General features: G+C 40.3%; 1 protein-coding gene across 7 annotated transcripts in view; it reads right to left on the bottom strand.

Annotated features, from left to right (window-relative positions):
- The window catches only part of LYRM4 (LYR motif containing 4), a 180,839-nt gene that overhangs the window by 52,692 nt on the left and 108,799 nt on the right, over positions 1-19,348 (bottom strand). For 2 of the 7 annotated variants that reach the window (XR_006598611.1, XR_002156924.2), the window contains exons 3-4: positions 12,747-12,854; positions 893-1,024 (exon numbers count right to left, since the gene is read on the bottom strand). The exons of 3 other annotated variants lie outside the window; for them this stretch is intronic. Coding sequence is in view for 2 of the 4 variants with exons in the window: in XM_006931479.4 (XP_006931541.2) it covers positions 12,747-12,854 (108 nt within the window). In the remaining 2 variants the exon portion in view is untranslated. Of the gene's footprint in view, positions 1-892; positions 1,025-12,746; positions 12,855-19,348 lie in introns of those variants that run through there. 2 more of the 7 variants (XM_006931479.4, XM_045058562.1) reach the window with 2 other exon arrangements.

Here is a 19,348-nt window from a genome sequence, read left to right as displayed (position 1 = left end):
GCCAGCCAGGGTGGCTGAGGAAAAGAGAATACAGGACTTTGAAAAAGAGTGTCAGCACTAAACTCCAAGGCAACGCCATCACAAAGTATACCCCACTCTGTTGACTTTGGGACAGACTCAGAGAGAAGGGGAAAAAAGAAAAAAGAAAAATGGTCCCCATTCCCCAACAGTTTTATATGCATATGTGTATTGGGGCACGTGTGTGAATGTGAATGTGCCTATGTGTATATATATATATATATATATGTAAGCGCACATATGCATGTTTTGTGTGTATATATGTGCGTGCATGCACAGATGTATTTATATAGAATACATATACATTCGCATTTATATAGAATAGGAGTAATTTATCAGTATTTCTAGCATAAGCAAATATGAGCAGATAAACCTTTGGCAGGTACTCTTGGCAATGAAGACTGACCCTGAACATAACGTCACAAGCCAGCTTTAATAATATTCTTTTCCAAAGCACCTGCCTCAGAGAGAGATAAATTTGTGCTATGGAGAGTTCTTTCCTCTGGTCTACAGCTCTTGAGGTTATGCCTGTGGAGCAGAAATCTAAATAATCACTGCCATTGCCTGGGTTGGAAGAGGGTCAGCTCTGGAAGAAACAAAGATTTCTAGAGGCATCATGCCCATCTGTTTGAGTGGGAATTTTTTAAAGGTCCATAATTATAGGGGAATGTGGGTGGGGAGAAGGCCTTGGTATACTCATTGTGTAGGTGGGTTCAGAATGTTGACACTCAGCTGGGCCACACTGGGAAATGGGCAAATGCCACCTCATGGAGAGTCACAGGAGAGTTTTCAACAGGGAGGGTCAGGACCAGATTTATGTCTGGGCAAGAACTGGGTTGGACAGGGCAAGGATGACAGCAGGTGCCGTACTCACCCCGGGTGAAACGTCAAGGAGGAAGGCAGATCAGGGTGTAGTCTGGAGAGAAGTGTGGGCTGGAAACATATATTTAGGTGTCACTGCCACTCAGGTCATTTCTGAAGAGGATGAAGATGAGTAGGGCAGACTCTGGTAATGCGGGGAGACAAGGAGATGGGTGAACAAAGGAGCCCACAAAGGGGACTAAATAATGGTAAAAGAGAAGCCAGGACAGTGGGGGTATTTCAAAAACCAGGAGAGAAATAGGTCAACACATGGTTAAAAGTTAAGAGATTATGTAAGATAAAAGGATGAAAATTATTTTTTGTTTTTATTATATTTTATCCATTGTATTTACAATAAAGAGGTTGGTGAGGGCAGCATTTGAACTAAAACACTTTCAATGGTTCTGCACTGCCTCCTAACCCACCGCAAAGTCTCTCTTAAAGCAAAGCTGTCCTCTCATCTCTACCTGGCAATCATACCTTAGGTCTTAGTGTTTCCGTCTTGACGTTTTGTTCAAGAATTTTCCTTAAAATTCATACCTATCTTTATATCCACCTCAAATCACGCTCTGCTGTGAAGCTTTATGGGATCAGCTCAGTTCAAAAATTCTTGATGCTTCCTTTAACCTAGCAGCACTTATCTTAGTATTTGGAATTGGGCATATATTAAACTAGCCATGCTCATTCAGCATATACGCAAGGTCTTCAAACCTGCTTTTCCTGTTGCTCATCTATTCCCTACATCCTCATTTCCCCCATCTCTTTGGCTTTCTCCTTCTAAGCTATCATCTTTCCCTGGAATGTTTTCCTTCCTTCCTTCCTCCCATCCGTCTGTCCATCCATCCATCCATCCATCCATCCATCCATCCATCCATCCGTTTATTTTGCCTACTGAAATCTATCTTATCTATCTATCTATCTATCTATCTATCTATCTATCTATCTATCTATCTATCTAATCTTGGCCTGCCCAAATCTCCTTTCTTAGACTTTAGCCATGGCGAATCTTCTCAGTGAAAAAGGAGTTCTGCTGACCATCCATTCAGAAGTGATCTTTTGTTTCTCTGGAACGCTTTAACTTGGTGACTACTCTTTCTGCAACTTCCAGAACAGTAAATGGTACTTTAATTTCAGGTGTGTCCATGTGTGTGTGTAATTTCCCCTCCCTCCTAACTGGATGCTGAATTCCTGGAGAAGTAGCAAATAAGGAATTTCAGCACCTGACAGACCTGGGTCTCACTCTTTTGGGACTGGTTAGTAGACTCCCTGAGTCTCCATTTTCTCAACTGAAAATTGGAGGCCAAAGTGCTGGCTTCTCAGGGGTGTGACTCTCAACCAAGTCGAGGTCTGAGTGGCATCCTGTTCAGTGTTTGAATTCAGTGGCTATCACTGACTAGTAGATATATTCCTTCCCTTCCACTGCCTCCGAACTGACTGGGCCCTAAATTAACAGAGATGAAAATGCTCCCCAAACAAACGGAGCAAAGGATTTAGATCAGAAAAATGGAATTCTAGTAATAGTTGCATCCTGTATTTATAATAGAGAAAGTCACAGTCTAACTTCTCTGGACTTCATTAGACAAATGAAGAATATAATACTACCTACTGGTCCTGTCCAACCTACTGAAAAAGTTGAGCCTCTGCATGGGGTAATATATATGATGTATGCAAAACTAGAAGAAATTGTTAAATTACCGAGTAACCAAAATGTTCCAAATTAAGGTTAATGGTGTACAAACTTAGGTCCTTTATTAAATAACAATATTTTGATCTAGTGAATGAAAAACGTGTTAAGAATAAGAATCAGATTAAGGGTTGGAGATTAAAATTTATCTCCTGTTTGCTCTTTGGTTGGCAGAGGACATGGGTAAAGAATGGAAAAAACTGAAGATATGAAAAAATCTATTAGCTACATAGTAGACTAGTAGGTTTTATCTTTAAAAGTTTTCCTTTATTTACCTTATTTAGACTTTTCTATTGCATGGTCTTCAAACTGTTGTATATAATCTATGTTCCCCCAACATATTACAACCTTAAATCGATTATTAGATGAGTATAAAATAACCTTTGCGGTCAGCATTTGGAATAACTTATGAAATCAATTAAAGCAGTACAAATAGAAAATATTAAAATGTAGTACATCAATTATTTTTGGTTACTGAAGGGGAAAGTAAATAAGATATTAATCATGGAAGATACCAGTTACAAAAGGCTGTATGAATTATGTAAAAATTTTAGTGATTTATTTTCATTACAGTATATCTATATTCACAATGGCATTTAAAAAATAAAAATTTTAACAGCCACTACCACCATGTTTCTCTTTGGAAGGAACTGCCAGGGGTCTGTGCTTTCACGGTATTGAAATACTTGAGTTACAATCATGAATTCTTAATCAGTGTGGTGGGGCTGAGAAGGAAGGAGGGAGGATGGCCGGATGTACTAGAAATCTAGATCCTTCTTGTTTGCAGTAGCCTTCTCTGCTGAACTAGCACTGTGTGCACACTATCTGCAGTGAGGTGCTCCTGGGATAACTAGGAAGGTAGGGGACCCTGTGTAGAACATCTGAGCATATTCCTGAAAAGACAGTTTTACCACTTTCTGTTAGTCATTCCCAGGACTCAGGTCCCTGGAGAAGTACTCTAAAAGGAATAAATATCCCTCCTCCCCAGTCAAACCAAAACACAAATGAGGTAGTCTAACAGGGTGGCTCTTTGGAGCAATCAACGTAGGATTTCAGTTTTAACTGTACCCTGACTTAAGCACCCGCAGGGGTCACAACCTTACCAGCACATCAGAATCACCCACAGAGCTTTTAAAACTCCCAGGGTCCAGGGGAGCATGGGTGGCTCAGTTGGTTAAGCATCTGACTCTTGGTTTCAGCTCAGGTCATGGTCTTGAGGTTCATGAGTTCAAGCCTTCCATCGAGCTCTGCACTGATGTGTGTGTGGAGCCTACCTGGGATTCTCTTTCTTTCCCTCTCTATTTATCTCTCCCCTGCTCGTGTTCTCTCTCTCTCAAAATAAATAAACTTAAAAAATTAAAAAACAAAACAAAACAAAACAAAACAAAACAAAACCTCCCAGGTTCCAGATTGCACCCAGGATCCCAGGGTTTTCAGAACCCTCCAGATGATTCTAATTAATAAGTATGTATTAGAGCAGAATGTTTTAACTTGGTCAAGTTTACACCTATTTCATTTCCCTAAAAAAACATTAAATCTTCAGCTTTAAAAAATTTCCAAGCAGAGAACACCACAGGCTTCTGCACTTCATCTATTCCTGCCACTTATGTGTCCTTTCGTTATTTCCATAAAGATGACACTAGTGACCAGCAATAGTGAGCCCGATGTGGCTCTGGGTCAGGGATGAGATGTCCATAGCTCAAAGACTGAACTCTGTGTGTGTGTGTGTGTGTGTGTGTGTGTGTGTGTGTGAGAGAGAGAGAGAGAGAGAGACAGAGAGAGAGAGAGAGAGAGAGAGACAGAGAGAGAGAGAGAAAGGGGTGGAGGGGAGGAGAGAGAGAAGGGAGGGGGAGAGGGAAAAGGAGAGAAGCAGGAGGCAGAGGAGATCTGTTTGCTCACATTTCACGGTAATGGAAAAGCTAATTTTTTTTTTAGGGTTATAAGTATGTGAGAAACCATCTGGTGTTTCCTGCTGTTGCATGCTTTAGATTCTGCATGTTTATATGTCCATGGCATCAAAACAACATGAACCTAAAACAGTAATATTGAAAGGACATCATGTTTTCATGTAATTATACATATTATTGATGTTTTCTAGGCATACTCTTTTAGAATGGCAGTAGTAAAGAGTAGCTGAATATGTACATGACATACATATTCTCTTATTAAAAGTAAGGAGAAAATGAAAAAACATGGCCATCTGGATATCACCTTTTGTGAATGTTCAAAATTTTCACCCATTTTTATTTAAAAAAATTTTTTAATGTTTATTTTTGAGAGAGAGAGAGAGAGAGAGAGAGACAAAGACAAAGTGTGAGTGGGGGAGGGGCAGAGAGAGCGGGGGAGACACAGAATCTGAAGCAGGTTCCAGGCTCTGAGCTGTCAGCACAGAGCCTAATGCGGGGCTTGAACTCACAAACTGTGAGATCATGACCTGAGCCGCAGCTGGCTGCTCAACCAACTGAGCCACCAAGGCGCCCCTAAATTAATTTTTTTAAGTTAGCTCCATGCCCAACATGGGGCTTGAACCCAGGACCCTGAGGTCAAGAATCACATGCTCTAACCACCGAACTGACCAGGGGTCCCCTGACATCACAATTTTAACATGGCCCAATATATTAATTTTTTATGGTTCATACTTTTTGTGTCCTATTTAAGAAATCTTTGTCTACTCCCAGGTAGTAAGGTTGTTTTCTTTGGTCTTCCTCTAAAAGTACACATATATATTTATTTATTTTTCCCATTTAAATCTACAATCCACTTTTTGCATGAAATGAGGAAGAGGTCAAGATTCTTTTATCTCCAAATAGTTATCCAAATAGCTGAACACCATTTATTGAAAAGGCTATCCCTTTCCCACTGCAATGCAGTGTCATCTCTGCCATAGATCAGATGACAGTATAGAAGTGGGCCCATTTCTGGACTCTAGTCTGTTCCATTGATCTGTTAGCCTTGCCCTGCACCAGTAACACTGTCTTAGTTACCAAAGCATTAGAAACCTTTCTATGCAATAGTACAAGTATTCTTGCTTTCTCCATTTTCTGTAAGAATTCTTTGGCTATCCTTGGTCCTTTGAATACCCATGTGAATTTTTAAATGAGCTTCTCAGTTTCTGCAAAAATAAAATTGCTAGTAATTTGACTGGGATTGTATTATGTCTATACATCAGCTTGAACAACACTGACAACTTTCTAATGGGTATTCCAATCTCTAAACATGAAATATCCCTCCATGTACAAATACATGAAAAGGGGCTCATCTTTGTGAGTTATTAGAAAAATTAAAATTAAAACCACCATATCCCCTAGAGTGGTTAAAATGAAAAAGGACAGAAAATACCAAGTATTAGAAAGGATGTGGAACAACTAGACTATAAATTGCATGCATCCATAGGGATGCAATTTGGTGCATCTATTTTGGAAAACCGCTTGGCTGAATCTTCTAGAGCTGAATACATGCAAAGTCTATGACCAGGCAGTTATAGTCCTAGAATGACCATCCACTAAAAGATAAGTACCAAAAAATATATATATTGGCACTATTCAGACCTAAACTCGAAACTACCCAAATACCCATCAGTAGTAAAAAAGGATAGATAAGTTTTGTGGTGTATTAACACAATGAAAAAATATACAGCCCTGAGGACAAACCATCCACACCAGCACAGAATAATATGGACGAATCTCAAATAATATTGAGCAAGAGTAGCCAGATTCCATTTGTGGAAAGTATAAAAACAGGAAAACCAATCTATGTGATAAATCAGGACAGTGGTTATCCTTGGTGGGGTCCTGGGACAAGGAACTACAAGGGGCTTGTGGAGTGCTGATAACGTTCACTTGATTGATTTGGGTCCTGAGTACATGATGTCTTCATTGTACAAAAATACGTTGAGCTGTGCTGTTACAATATTGCACTGTTTACATATTTTAACAAAATGTGTTTTTAAAGAAATTCATTTTTGAGTTTTTTATTTAAAAGCCAATTCACTTTCTATTTTTATTTTCCAGAGAGAGATTGTGAGTGGGGGAGATGGGGGGAGGGAGAGAGAGAGAATCTCAAGCAGGCTCCATGCTGAGTGCAAAGCCTGACGCGGGGCTTGATCCCATGATCCTGGGATCACGACCTGTGCCAAAATCAAGTCAGACTGAGCCACCTAGGTGCCCCCCCCCCCCCCACCAAAGCCCAATTCACTTTTAAACAATTTTCTTTCCCCATTTGCTCCACCCCCTTCCCAGGGCATTTTTATATGACTAGTAATCTAAAGGGAATTCTCCCCCCCCCCCTTTTTTTGGTGTGTGTGTGGGTAATTCTTAAAAACAAAACAAACAAGAAACTAGAACAAAAAAGGGGAAACTATGCTCTGCAGAAGCTTCCCCAGCTGGAACTTAGTTTAAGAGTTTGAATGTAGTGCTTTTGGGTATTTTATCATCCAGTCAAGCATGCTGAACTCATTGTAAGCATCTAATTAGAAGTATTTTCTTTACTTTCTTTTAGATGAGAAAATGGAGAAATAAAAGGATAGAAGACACTGCTAGTTTCAGTGAATTTGTCTTACTTCCTCATTCAAATCATCACTTATTATTCCTGCCCGTGAGTGATTTAGTAGTAGTTTTAGTGTGGACACAAGTGTATGTCTGTGTTTATTTTTCAGTGAGCAGACTCTTTAATGATCCCTTTAGCCATCTTTTTGTAGCTCTGCTATGCTAACATCCAATTGTCCTGATTTGTTTTTCTCCAGTTTTGTGTTGATACTACACGAATCAGTGACTATAATTACAGAATCCTAGGAAATTCATTTTTAGATATGACACAACATAATTTTCCCAAAATTTGCAACAAATGCTAGCTTATTTCCTTTTAGTCTATTTCTAGAAAACAGGTTACAGAGACTGAGACTTACTTGTCCATAATCTGCTAAAAGGAAGTGTCGAATGAAACTGAGAATCATGGACAAAGCTGAGACTTACAAAATCAGTAAAGTGAAAGGCTAGGAGGGCAATCTTAGTTTTTTTTTTTTTTTTTTTTTTAAATTTTTTTTTTTCAACGTTTATTTATTTTTGGGACAGAGAGAGACAGAGCATGAATGGGGGAGGGGCAGAGAGAGAGGGAGACACAGAATCGGAAACAGGCTCCAGGCTCTGAGCCATCAGCCCAGGGCCTGATGCGGGGCTCGAACTCACGGACCGTGAGATCATGACCTGGCTGAAGTCGGACGCTTAACTGACTGCGCCACCCAGGCGCCCCGACAATCTTAGTTTTTTAAAAACATCATAAAATAAGTACAATTCAAGTTTTACTAAAAGCAACAAAAATGCATATAGTGGGGAAAAACATCTCATTCACTAGAATAGCAAGTGCTATGAAAGAGCCATTTGAGAATATTTTGTTCTGTGTTGGTATTTACTCCAGAGTTGGTAGTACGTAGAAAAAAAAAATAGAATTTTTAAGGGATACACTACAATAACCACCACCGTACAGACAGGGATTTGTGGTAGTGTTGAAAGCTGCCTGTGGAAAACCTTTTTTAACCACATTAAATATTAAAAGGTTTCGCTTAAAAAGCTCAGAAGCTACCCAACATCATCATGTAAACAGTGGTGACCTGAGGAAGTGAGAGTTGTTTTAAAAAGCCACACTGTGTGATCTTCTGGCCCAGTTTTTATGCTGAATATACTGTGTAGAGGTGCTTCATTTTTTTTTCAAGGTGTTCTTGCTGCCTTTGTTGATTTTGGGGGGTGAGATAAGAAGTGGAGTAGAGAGTGATGTTTTACCTAAGCCACGTCCCACTTGTCCCTGTTAGTTTCAGCCTGTCAGAGAGTAGAGGGGAGTAAAACAAGTCCTTTGACCTCATAAGTAATCCACATCGGGACGGACAACCCATCACCACCACTGGATGAGACTTCAGCACAGGTGAAACAAAACACTGATCTGAGCTTCATATGCTTATTTTTGGACTTAGGAGAAAAGAAATAAGTGGCTTAGAATGAAGAGGAATAAAATACTAGTTTTTAAAAGCCTCCTTGGCTGAATGAATTATTGAAAACTGGCACCATCTGTACTTGAGTAAATACAAATTGAATTTATTTTGACAGTTTGAGAATTTTCCTTGGATTTAATTTGTTATATTCAATGGAGGCAAAAAACAAACAAACAAAAACAACAACAACAAAAACACCACCTCTAACCACCACCCTCCCCCCCACCCAAACATCCAAACCAAAGCAAACCGAGCACAAAAACCCTATAGTTGTCAAGAGTTGGCTTCACAGGGAGAAAGGGAAGGGTCATCCATTTACAGAGTGTGTCATACATGCAGGTTCCTCTCCATTCTTCCCTGCGCATGACTCATCACAGTGAAGTGTGAGGTATAAGTGGAATCCACAGTTGAAAGCGGCCCAGTATGTAAGTACAAAACTGATTAAACCACAAAAATCATTTTACTGTGGCATCCTGTTTCCAAAAGCTGTATCATTAGGATTTGACTAGATACATGATCAACTGGCATTTAAACCTTTGTGGTAATTAAAACAAAAACAAAAACAAAAAAAAGGTTGTGGCAAAGCCACAGAAGCCAGTTTTTTTTTTTTTTTAAATTTTTTTTTCAACGTTTTTATTTATTTTTGGGACAGAGAGAGACAGGGCATGAACGGGGGAGGGGCAGAGAGAGAGGGAGACACAGAATCCGAAACAGGCTCCAGGCTCTGAGCCATCAGCCCAGAGCCTGACGCGGGGCTCGAACTCCCGGACCTCGAGATCATGACCTGGCTGAAGTCGGACGCTTAACCGACTGCGCCACCCAGGCGCCCCCAGAAGCCAGGTTTTGAGGAGTGCAATTTCAGAAATCATAGATCAAAACAAATTGTCCAAAGAATCCATAAATACATCCAGGTATGCCTTGATTTATTCAAAAGACATATCCCAATGACTCCACTTTCAAAAATATAAATCAAAGTGTGTTTTAAATAAACTAGATGCAATTAAACGTGATTTTAATTACCACATAGTGACTCTCTTCTGAATAAAGGCAAATAAGCCTTTGGTGTATGTGCAAATTACTTTTTTGCTACATTAGTTCCCCCAAGGCATGCCTACTTTTGTCACAACCTTTCAGTAGTCCCCCATTGTCTGAAAGATCAATTATAACTTTGCTCCCACTACCCAGCCCAACCCATGGCTGGACTTCAAGTTTTTTATTCAGTTGGTATAGACTCCTCTTCCTATTAGGTCACTCATCTTTAATAAGCAAGATCTTAAATCTGTCTCTGTTACTGTAAAAGTAATATATGCACACAAGGACATATAACAAAAAGGCTGCTGCCTTATGTCTTGTTGCTCTGGTCCCCCTCCCCAAAGATAATCACTGCTAACAGCTTCATATGTCAGAAAAAGTCTCGTTTCATGCCTACACAAACCAGATACACAACCATTGACTCAAAGTTCACTTTTGCTCTGAGCTCCTTCACAAGTTCTCCCACATTCTGCTCCATGCTATCTCTTCCCCTATTAATTCCTATAACATTAATAAGTACGCTGTCACATATTGACCCGTTTCTATTTTTCAACTAGCTTTATCTCCTTTTGCCTTTTTAACAATATATCCTTATAGATCTATAATGGCCTTTAGCATGGTGCTGGGCACACAATGTAAATTATAAAAACACCTGTCTGATGAATGATTTAAACATTCTGAATTGTCAGTACAACTCACTTTCCTTTTTCTGCTGTCATGGAAGAGGCTTTTCACACACAAACAATGCCGAGTCAGATATTTCTTAATGGCCTACTACTCTTTGCTGAAAGGAAGTGACTGTTTATGTGTGTTATTAGTAGCTGGGCTCTGATCCAGAAATCTGTTTGTGGAGAAATACAGTATATTTTATTTTTAGCTATGAATGGGGTATACATTTTGTTTGCTTCTTTAAAATAGTAGGCTGCTCTGATAAAATATAGTTATGGGTAGAAAACAATATACAATTGTTTCTTTTAACATATTATTGGGAAGAAACAAAGAAAAAAACCCACTTTGTGTCAGAAAACAAGGAGGTGCTCAAAGACGAACTGGACCGTATTAAAGGGGCACAGGAACTGGTTAGAAAAAGCTCCCACTGGCAAATGTGGGACAATGCAAGCATCAAAGAAACAATGATGGTAATGGATTACACTCTGAACCAACAATAAATCTCTAGTGATAAAAAAAATTGGGTGAGAAGGCTAAGAGAGGAAAAGAGCTCTTTTGGATGGAATGTCAGCTATTTGGAAAATCACCTTTTGCAACCACTCATGTAATAATTAATTCAGGCAAGGGTCACTGCCAATGAATGCTAAAACATGGATGAAAAGTTGCTGAAGAACAGGATTTTCACTAGGCCTCAAATATCACTTACTAATTATGGGGAGAAAAGGAGGTATCGAGCAAATAATCAAACTGAGTATCCCCAATACTGGGGTACCTCCTGATGTGACAAGATGAGAAGGTACATTACTCATGTAGTATTCTTGTCAGAAATGTTTTACCTGAATCTAAGGGTAATGGGCTAAGTCCAAATGGCAGGACATTATCCATGACAAGGCCTGGACTCTTCAAAACTGAAATCTCACAAAAGACACAAAAAAGGGCGAGGAGATTTAAGGAGACAGAAGAAACATGGAGGCCAGTGACTGGACCCTTTATTGGATCCTGGTGGGAGGCGGGAGAGGGAGGAGTATGATGGGGGAGTGTGGAGAAATGTGTGTTGGATTGTATTTTATGCTAACGGATAATACTACTGCATCATTGACAACTGTCCTGGATGTGATGTTGGTATCATGGCCATGTAGGAGAATGCGCTTGTTCTTAGAGGAGACACATTTAGGAGTAACGTGTCATGTGTGCAACTTACTTTCAAATGGTTCCGGAAAACATACAGAGGATGACCATGATGGTGACAGAGAAAGAGGGAAGAGAGCAAGAAGATGGGCAAATAAGTAAGAGCAAGCAAACGTGGCAAAGGCTAACAACCGGTCAATAAGGGCAAAGGGTATATGGGTTATTACTGTATTATTGAAAAAATTTTTTTTCTTGTATTTTTGAAAAATTTCAAAATAAATTGCTAGGGAAAAAACCCAGACTGATATGTTTTTGGCTCTTTCTTGCTTGAACAACAAATCTCATCACTTAGATGGCAGCAGTTAGATCTGACCAATTAGGGAATCAAAACAGAAATAAAACTGGTCAGTTTTTATTTTATTTTTAAAAAATATTTATTTATTTTGAGAGAGAGAGAGAACACGCAAGCGGGGGAGGGAAGTGAGAGGGAGAGAGAGAGAGAGAATACCAACCAGGCTCTGCACTGTTAGTAATGAGCCTGATATGGGGCTTGATCTCATGTATGGTGAGATCATGACCTGAGCTGAAATCAAGAGTTGGATGCTTCACTGACTGAGCCACCCAGGTGCCCCTAAACAGGACAGTTTTCATTGAGAACACAAGGAGTCAAATGACACCACAAAAGGCATGAGCAAAACTTGTCAGGGCACACAAGAGCATCTTTAAGCAGGCATCTGGGTGGCTTAGTCGGTTAAGTGTCTAGCTTAAGTGTCGGTTAAGTGAGATCAAGCCTTGCATCAGGCTCGTTGACAGTGAGGAGCCTGCTTGGGATTCTGTCTCCCTCTGTCTGCCCCTTCCCCATTCACACTTTTTCTCACTCTCTCAAAAATAAATAAACTTAAAAAAAACCAGAGAATTACAGTGGCACTGTTAATGGCGTGGCCAACAGTAAGATAACCACTGGTGAAGGTGCCATGGGTATCAAGTGTGTGAATGCACAAATATGGACTCTGAAAATAATGAGTATCAACTGTATATGAAACATATTCCTATTTTCATTCCTGTATACCACACACATTCTTCCTGTAAGTTAAAACCTTTTTTCAACCCTGAAAGTGTTTCCTGTCTAGGGTTGTGATGTTGATTTATCTTGCCTTTTCCCAACTGTTTCTCTCAGTATTCTGTAAGCCCCATAGGAAAAAAACCACTTCTACTTTATCCTGTCAGCTTGCACTCTTCATTTGTTATGTGTCTTCTACTAGGTTTGCAGGAAGAAGAGATGACCTGTGTGATGCTTCTGGATGGTATTATCATTTAAATAGGTAGACTGAGTGCTGGGGGAGGTAATCAAGAGGACGTTGACTGCCAGTTTACCTGTGAGCTGGACCCTGGCAAGTAGAGGTTCCTCAATGCTGCCCCTGTCCTTGGAATGTGTGTTCTGCTCACCATTCCCACAGCAGGCGTTGATTTCAAGGACATAACCTTGAAAGAACAAAGTGTTGTTAAGACCATCTAGATGGTATGTGACTGAACCCAGTTCAGGTCTCTATATAGACTTAAGATTTTGGTGGGCAGGTGCAAAGATCTACTTCTCTTGAGGCCACTCCAGACAAGCCTTGTAAGGAAGTTCCCTTGCTTGTTAAACCTGCCAACTACCAATCTGGGATGATCTGCCTCTTTTTTTGCCTCATGGAGGTCTCTCCCTGCCCTCCATGTTATGGTGGCCAGTTTATTTCCAACACAGAGTAAAGTAGACCGCCTTCCATAATGTGGGTGGGCCTTACCCAATCAGTTGAAGGACTGAGAAGCATAAAAAAGCTGACCCTCTCCTAAGAAAAAGAGTTCTTCCTGCCTGATGGTCTTAAAAGGAGTATCAGCTTTTATCCTGCCTTTGGACTCAAACTGACATAAAGGATCTTCCTATGTCTTAAGCCTACTGATCTTTGGACCAGAACTAAACAGTCAGCTCTTCTGGGTCTCCAGCAGACTCACCCTGGAGATCTTGAGACTTGCCAGCCTCCATAATTGTGAGCCAATTCCTCATAACAAATCTCTCTCCCTTTCTCCCTCTCCCTCTCTATACACATATCTACCCTCTTGGTTCTGTTTCTGTGGGGATCCCTGATTAATACATTGGGCAAGGAAAGCTCAAGTTGAGTCTAAAATTCCACCCATGAGTAACTGGAAGAAGAGCAATGTGATTAACAGACATTTGGATACATTAAGGCAGACATGTTGGGAAAGAAATGATGAGTCTGGCTTTGGTCATGCCAAATGGGACCGTGAGACAATCAACTGGGTAAATCCTACAAGCAGGAAAAATGCATGAACAGATGGGGTAAAGTGAAGCATGTGAACATCACATTCTGTATGTTTAGAATGGTCTCACCCAAATGGCTCAAACACATCTTTGGTAACCCTTTGCAATATGTAAGTCTAGAGTAGTAGGGGCAGTCTGTCTTAATGCAGAAATGATTTCATTCTTGGTTTCAATACTATTTTATAACAGTCCACTATAAAACAGACTATACATGGAAGAGCATAAAATATTTATTAGACTAGAGCAGAAACAATAAATTAACTTCACTCTTAACTGGTGTGAAAGTGACAATAATCACAAATAAAAAAACTAAGAAGAACCTAGAAGTCAAAGACTGAACTGGAGTCCATGGATTAGGTTCAGGAGCAGATGAACCCTTGGCATTGTATATATACATACATCCATTTTTCTAGGGGAGCATTCACAACGGTTTCTAGTCAGATTCACAACGGTTCTGTGACCCAAGAAGCAATTAGATGTGAAACAGCTTTTCTTACTTTATTCCTTTAAATATGGCTATACAAATGACAAGATTTTATCTAATCTCACAGCATAGGAAGAGCACAGTAGAATAGTAAAAACAAACACACACCCTCTCTCCCAAATCAGGCATGTAGAAAATCTCCTTAAACTGGGTGTACTTTTTTTTTTTTAACGTTTATTTATCTTTGAGAGAGAGAGAGAGAGAGAGAGGGAGAGAGAGAGAGGGAGGGAGTGGGAGTGAGTGGGGGAGATGCAGAAAGAGGGAGACACAGAACCTGAGGCAGACTCCAGGCCGAGCTGTCAGCACAGAGCCCGATGCAGGGCTCGAACCCACAAACTGCGAGATTATGACCTGAGCCAAGTCTATTTCCAGTAATCTACCCGAAATGAAGAGCTAGATAAGTGAACAAAGATATCTTACTCACAAGGATGTTCATCATGGCATTGCTTAAAGTCACACACACCTTCAGCTCTAACAATAAAGGATTAGCAAAACAAATGAAGCAGTGCATTCAGTGGTGCCCTATGTGTCCATTTAAAAATGACGATGCTTGCGTACTTTTACTGACTTGAAAGCTGTTAATTATAATTAGGAAGTCACAAAGTTATGAAGGATTAGAATTCCATTTATTGAAAAATACACATTCTTATGTATCTGCAGAAGTAACATTCTGGAAGGATATACACGAAAATAATAGTGTTTCATGAATAGAACTATGAATAATTTTTCTCCCCTCAAATATTATTACAGTAACTATAGATTATTCATGTAATAAAAAATGCAATACTTCCCTTGAACCAACCTTCCCAGTGGCAACAAAACCACTGATCATTCATCAACGTCCTATCTGTCTCCAGCTCCTCCCCTCTCTCCTTGTTGGGGAAAACAGGAGAACACTGCTTTTGAGAGCCCTCTACCCCTTCAAGTCCTACATTTACAAGAATAAATCACTGGTGCACAGCTGCATCTAGCACCTGGAGGGCTTACTCCAGTTCACGGCTGACACCTCTCACCTGAGGAAGATACGCCAGTGTCACACAGAAATGAACAATGTGTGGGGTGGCGGGGGCCAACGAATGCACAAAGAGAGCCAAGACTTACTTTATAATCAGGAATAAATCTGCAAGTTTAGGCTTTCCACAGCCATAATACAGGGATCAATAGCGGTTGTTATCATTTTGCTGATGTTTGTTAACCAACCGTATAAACATTTTAACTGTTCAGGAAGGAGGGCAGGGAGAGGGGCGGGAGAGGGAAAAAAAAAACCCCAAAAAACACCCAACATTTTAAGAGTCCAAAGTGATGACAAAGCACCTCTTTCTGTGGTGGAAACTCTGCCAGAGCCAAATGCAGGGATTTTACACCACTGTCACTGGAGGTGATGAGATTTCTCCCCCTCGCTTTTTATCAAACCTGGCAGATTTATGTAGGATGTTTAAATGGTTTATTGTTATTATTTTTAGGTTGACAGGATAAGGAAATGGCTACGAGATGGGGGAAACCTACTCAGAGGCAATCGGTTTGTAGAAGAGAACACTGTAAATCAGTGCTCCATTGGGATAAAATCCACAAACCTAACTGTGATGCCCACACGATGTGACGCCCACACAGTCGTGTGGGGACAGCAACAGAACCGCTGTCTCTGTTTGTAGCTCCAGGTCGTGTGCTTCAGGAAAAGCATCATGAGCGTAGCCAGCTGCCTTAAGAACTCTGGCCCATGTCCAAAAGGGGCTCCGGAGACACACAAACTATGTAATTACAGGCCTGCCTGGAAGCCAAAGGTTGGCAGCTGATCTAAAAGGTAACAAGTGAAAACATGCTACAAGCCCATGCATTCTACCACGCTGGGAAACCATGCAGAAACACGAGCTGCCTCTGCGTGCAAGAGTTGCTCTCAGGAGCAGCAGTTTCAGAAAGCCCAGAAAGAGAAAGAGCTGGGGAAAGAGTATTTCTGAACAATCTGAGTGAGAGAAAGCCCAAGAACAATGACCACAGGTTCCTGAACACCTCCATCCCTCTGGCTTCCCGGCTAGATTCACACAATTACCTTATTCCTGTTTTGCACCTTGAGATATCCTAAGGAAATCTGTCCCTAAGCACTGACAACCCTAAGCCGCTGTCCCTAAGCACTGACAACCTCCTGATTCTGGCATTCTGGACCTGCAGGGCGGAAAGTTCCACTCCACATGGAGGGGACCATGACAAGCCACTGCACCTGGCCTAAAGCACCTCCATCAGTTCACAGATATTATGCTGTCACACAGACATAAAACGTCCACTGAAATTAGGGCGCATGGTAGGCTCAGTCAGAAGAGCATGTAACTCTTTAAAAACAATTTTTTAAAATGTTTATTTATTTTTGAAAGAGAGAGAGAGTGCAAGTGGGGGAGGGGCAGAGAGAGAGGGAGACACACAATCTGAAGCAGGCTCCAGGCTCTGAGCCGTCAGCACAGAGGCTGATGCAGGGCTCGAACTCACCAACCATGAGATCACGACCTGAGCCAAAGTTGTATGCCTAATCTACTGAGCCATCCAGGTTCCCTACAAGCATGTAACTCTTGATCTCAGGGTTGTGAGTTCGAGCCCCACACCAGGTACAGAGATGAGTTAAAAAAAAGAAAAATAATAATAATTAAAAAAAGAAAGAAAGAAAGAAATTTAAAAACATCCACGGAAATCATTCTCATGCTCACAAAGTCCAAACACTGATTTTCGTTTTAATTCTAAAAGAATATGTTAAAGAACCTGGGGAATTAAAATCACTCATTCATAATTTACAAACTGGTTATTTGTGGCTTTTTAAAAATGGGCTTTTGGTGATTTTCAGAAATAATAACTTTACCCCTTCTCCATCTCCCGAGATTATACCAATGAAACAATATGGTATTATTTCAGGGACCTACGAGGCTAGCATGTGGTTGGCGTTTTACTCCTCAATGTAAGAAGATAAGAACAACTTCCTAAGTGATGTGGAACAGCTTCTTTACTGTCGATAAATCTATTCTCTAATTACATACAAAGACATGTTTGTCTTTGACCCTGATTACATTAAAAATACCAGAAGTATCATTGCTTTAATGTGCATTACAGAAACACGACTCCCTAAGTGAATCTGATCCATTAATAACATCTCTTTAACTACTAATGATTTTTGCAGACATGGAATAGAACATTTTATGGCCGTTTTCAACCATCTGTCCTTCTTTCTCACTATGAATTTGCCAGAGATGTAGTGAAATTTTCTGTGCTTTGTGCCATTACACATTTGTTAATACCAACGTACCAATTAGACATAATAACCCTGCCACATGCTGTATGTAAGCTATGCCCTGGCACTGCTCTAGGGACTGGAATCTTCTGTTTGCAAGATTCCTTTAGGCTACTCCTTGAGCCAGGTGGGGGTCTAACCTACTGTGTAGCAGCACATATGGACCCAAGATGTGTACAGCTAATGAATCATGAGCTAATCTGTCATAGAATAAGAACATCCAGCTGCATTAAAGATGCCACACTTTAAAGAGTTAAATATGAGAGTTAAAATTGCAATCCTTTTCTCATTAATGAATGATAACCTATATTAACATATTTGAAATTCCACTAAATTATAATATTGAAGAGAGCACTTAATGAGTATGAGTGATTAGTAACTCATCATGTCATATTTTAAGGTTTTTGTTTACAGACCTACTATTTACTGAGTGCTTATTTTGGGCTAGACACCTCTGGTGGTGGTCCATTCTTCTGAGCATAGGTAGGGCTCATGTATGCAAAAGAGAAGTTCATTTTACAAAGAAGTAAGGTCTTAGGGAAATGAACTGGCTTACAAATTACAGTATCCTGTTGGGAGAGTTGCGTTCACTAGCAAGTTGTCCTAGAGATAAGGTCCGATTCCTGCAGTACCTGGTGTTGGGGACCCAGGAGTCTGTGCATCGATTCTGGAAGGTACAGACTGAAGAGCCTACCCCAAGGCCTTGGGGTAAAGGTTCTGGGGACCATTACTGTCACTTCTGGTCCTGAGCTCCAGAGTTCTGCGAGAAGAGAACTGTGGCCCAGTATGCAGACTGGAGAAAACCACCTTCTGTATAGTCAGACCTGATGCTTCCCGTAGTCGATGCTCTGGAAATATTCCCAGCTGCTGCTGCTGCCTTTTTTTTTTTTTTTTTTTTTTTTGTCCTTCATGTTAGGGTAAAGGAGGAATAAAGAGTTTCCTACAAGCAGCTGCCTGTGTTTGGATCTAACAATGCATTTTACAAAGAGCAGTGAATGTTCTAGAGAATATGGAAAAATCATTAAAATTTTCACCTTCATAACGCGTCACCTGGGTGGTTCATTCGGTTAAGTATCGGACTTCAGCTCAGGTCATGATCGGGGCTCAGGAGTTTGAGCCCCGTGTCGGGCTCTGTGCTGACAGCTCAGAGCCTGGAATCTGCTTTAGATTCTGTGTCTCCTTCTCTCTCTGCCTCTCCCCCACTTACGCTCTGTGTGTCTCACTCTCTCTCAAAAATAAATAAACATTAGAATTTCATCTTCACCAAGAAAACAACAACTAATTTCACCCTTTCAGCACATCAGCCATGTTCCTAAGGATAGCATCACTTCTCAAATCAATTATTATGGTTAAAACGAGGAATTTATCCATCTTTCCCAACTCCTGGCTTCATCCAGAGGTGATAATGAATAGAACCTGAGGCATGTATATTGCACAGGGACATTTTCACAAAGACTCAGTTATAAAAAGGAAAATACAGATCATTTGGTGTGCTTGTCCTGTTCGGTGTTGCTGTATTTCTTCTCAGAGGAGGGGGTTATTTGTAAACTCAGTTAATGATTAGCACAAGGAGGGCAGGAAGACAAATAAAGCTTTAGCTTTAGATTTCTTAAATCTCTTCTTGGTCTATTTTACTATACTTCTTTTTGTCTTTACATTTATAATTGGTAATTCTTAAGTCCAGAATATTAAACTGAGGTACATGTATAAATATATATTTTCCCTTTTATTTTAAACAGATTATCAACCTTGGAAAGTTTAAATTCTAACAAATATTGAGACGAGTTGAGGATATAAAATATAAGCCAGTCCTTCTTTGATTTTATACAGCTAGTCATTAAAGGTCTGTTCCTTAGCTAATTGGGCTTAAAGACATCACACATAAAATTAATGCACTAAAATGT

This window comes from Felis catus, chromosome B2, assembly GCF_018350175.1.
Source record: "Felis catus isolate Fca126 chromosome B2, F.catus_Fca126_mat1.0, whole genome shotgun sequence".
In the NCBI taxonomy this organism is placed as follows: domain Eukaryota; kingdom Metazoa; phylum Chordata; class Mammalia; order Carnivora; family Felidae; genus Felis; species Felis catus.
The sequence above is the reverse complement of the archived record's forward strand: the minus strand, read 5'-3'. Positions and strand labels throughout refer to the sequence as shown.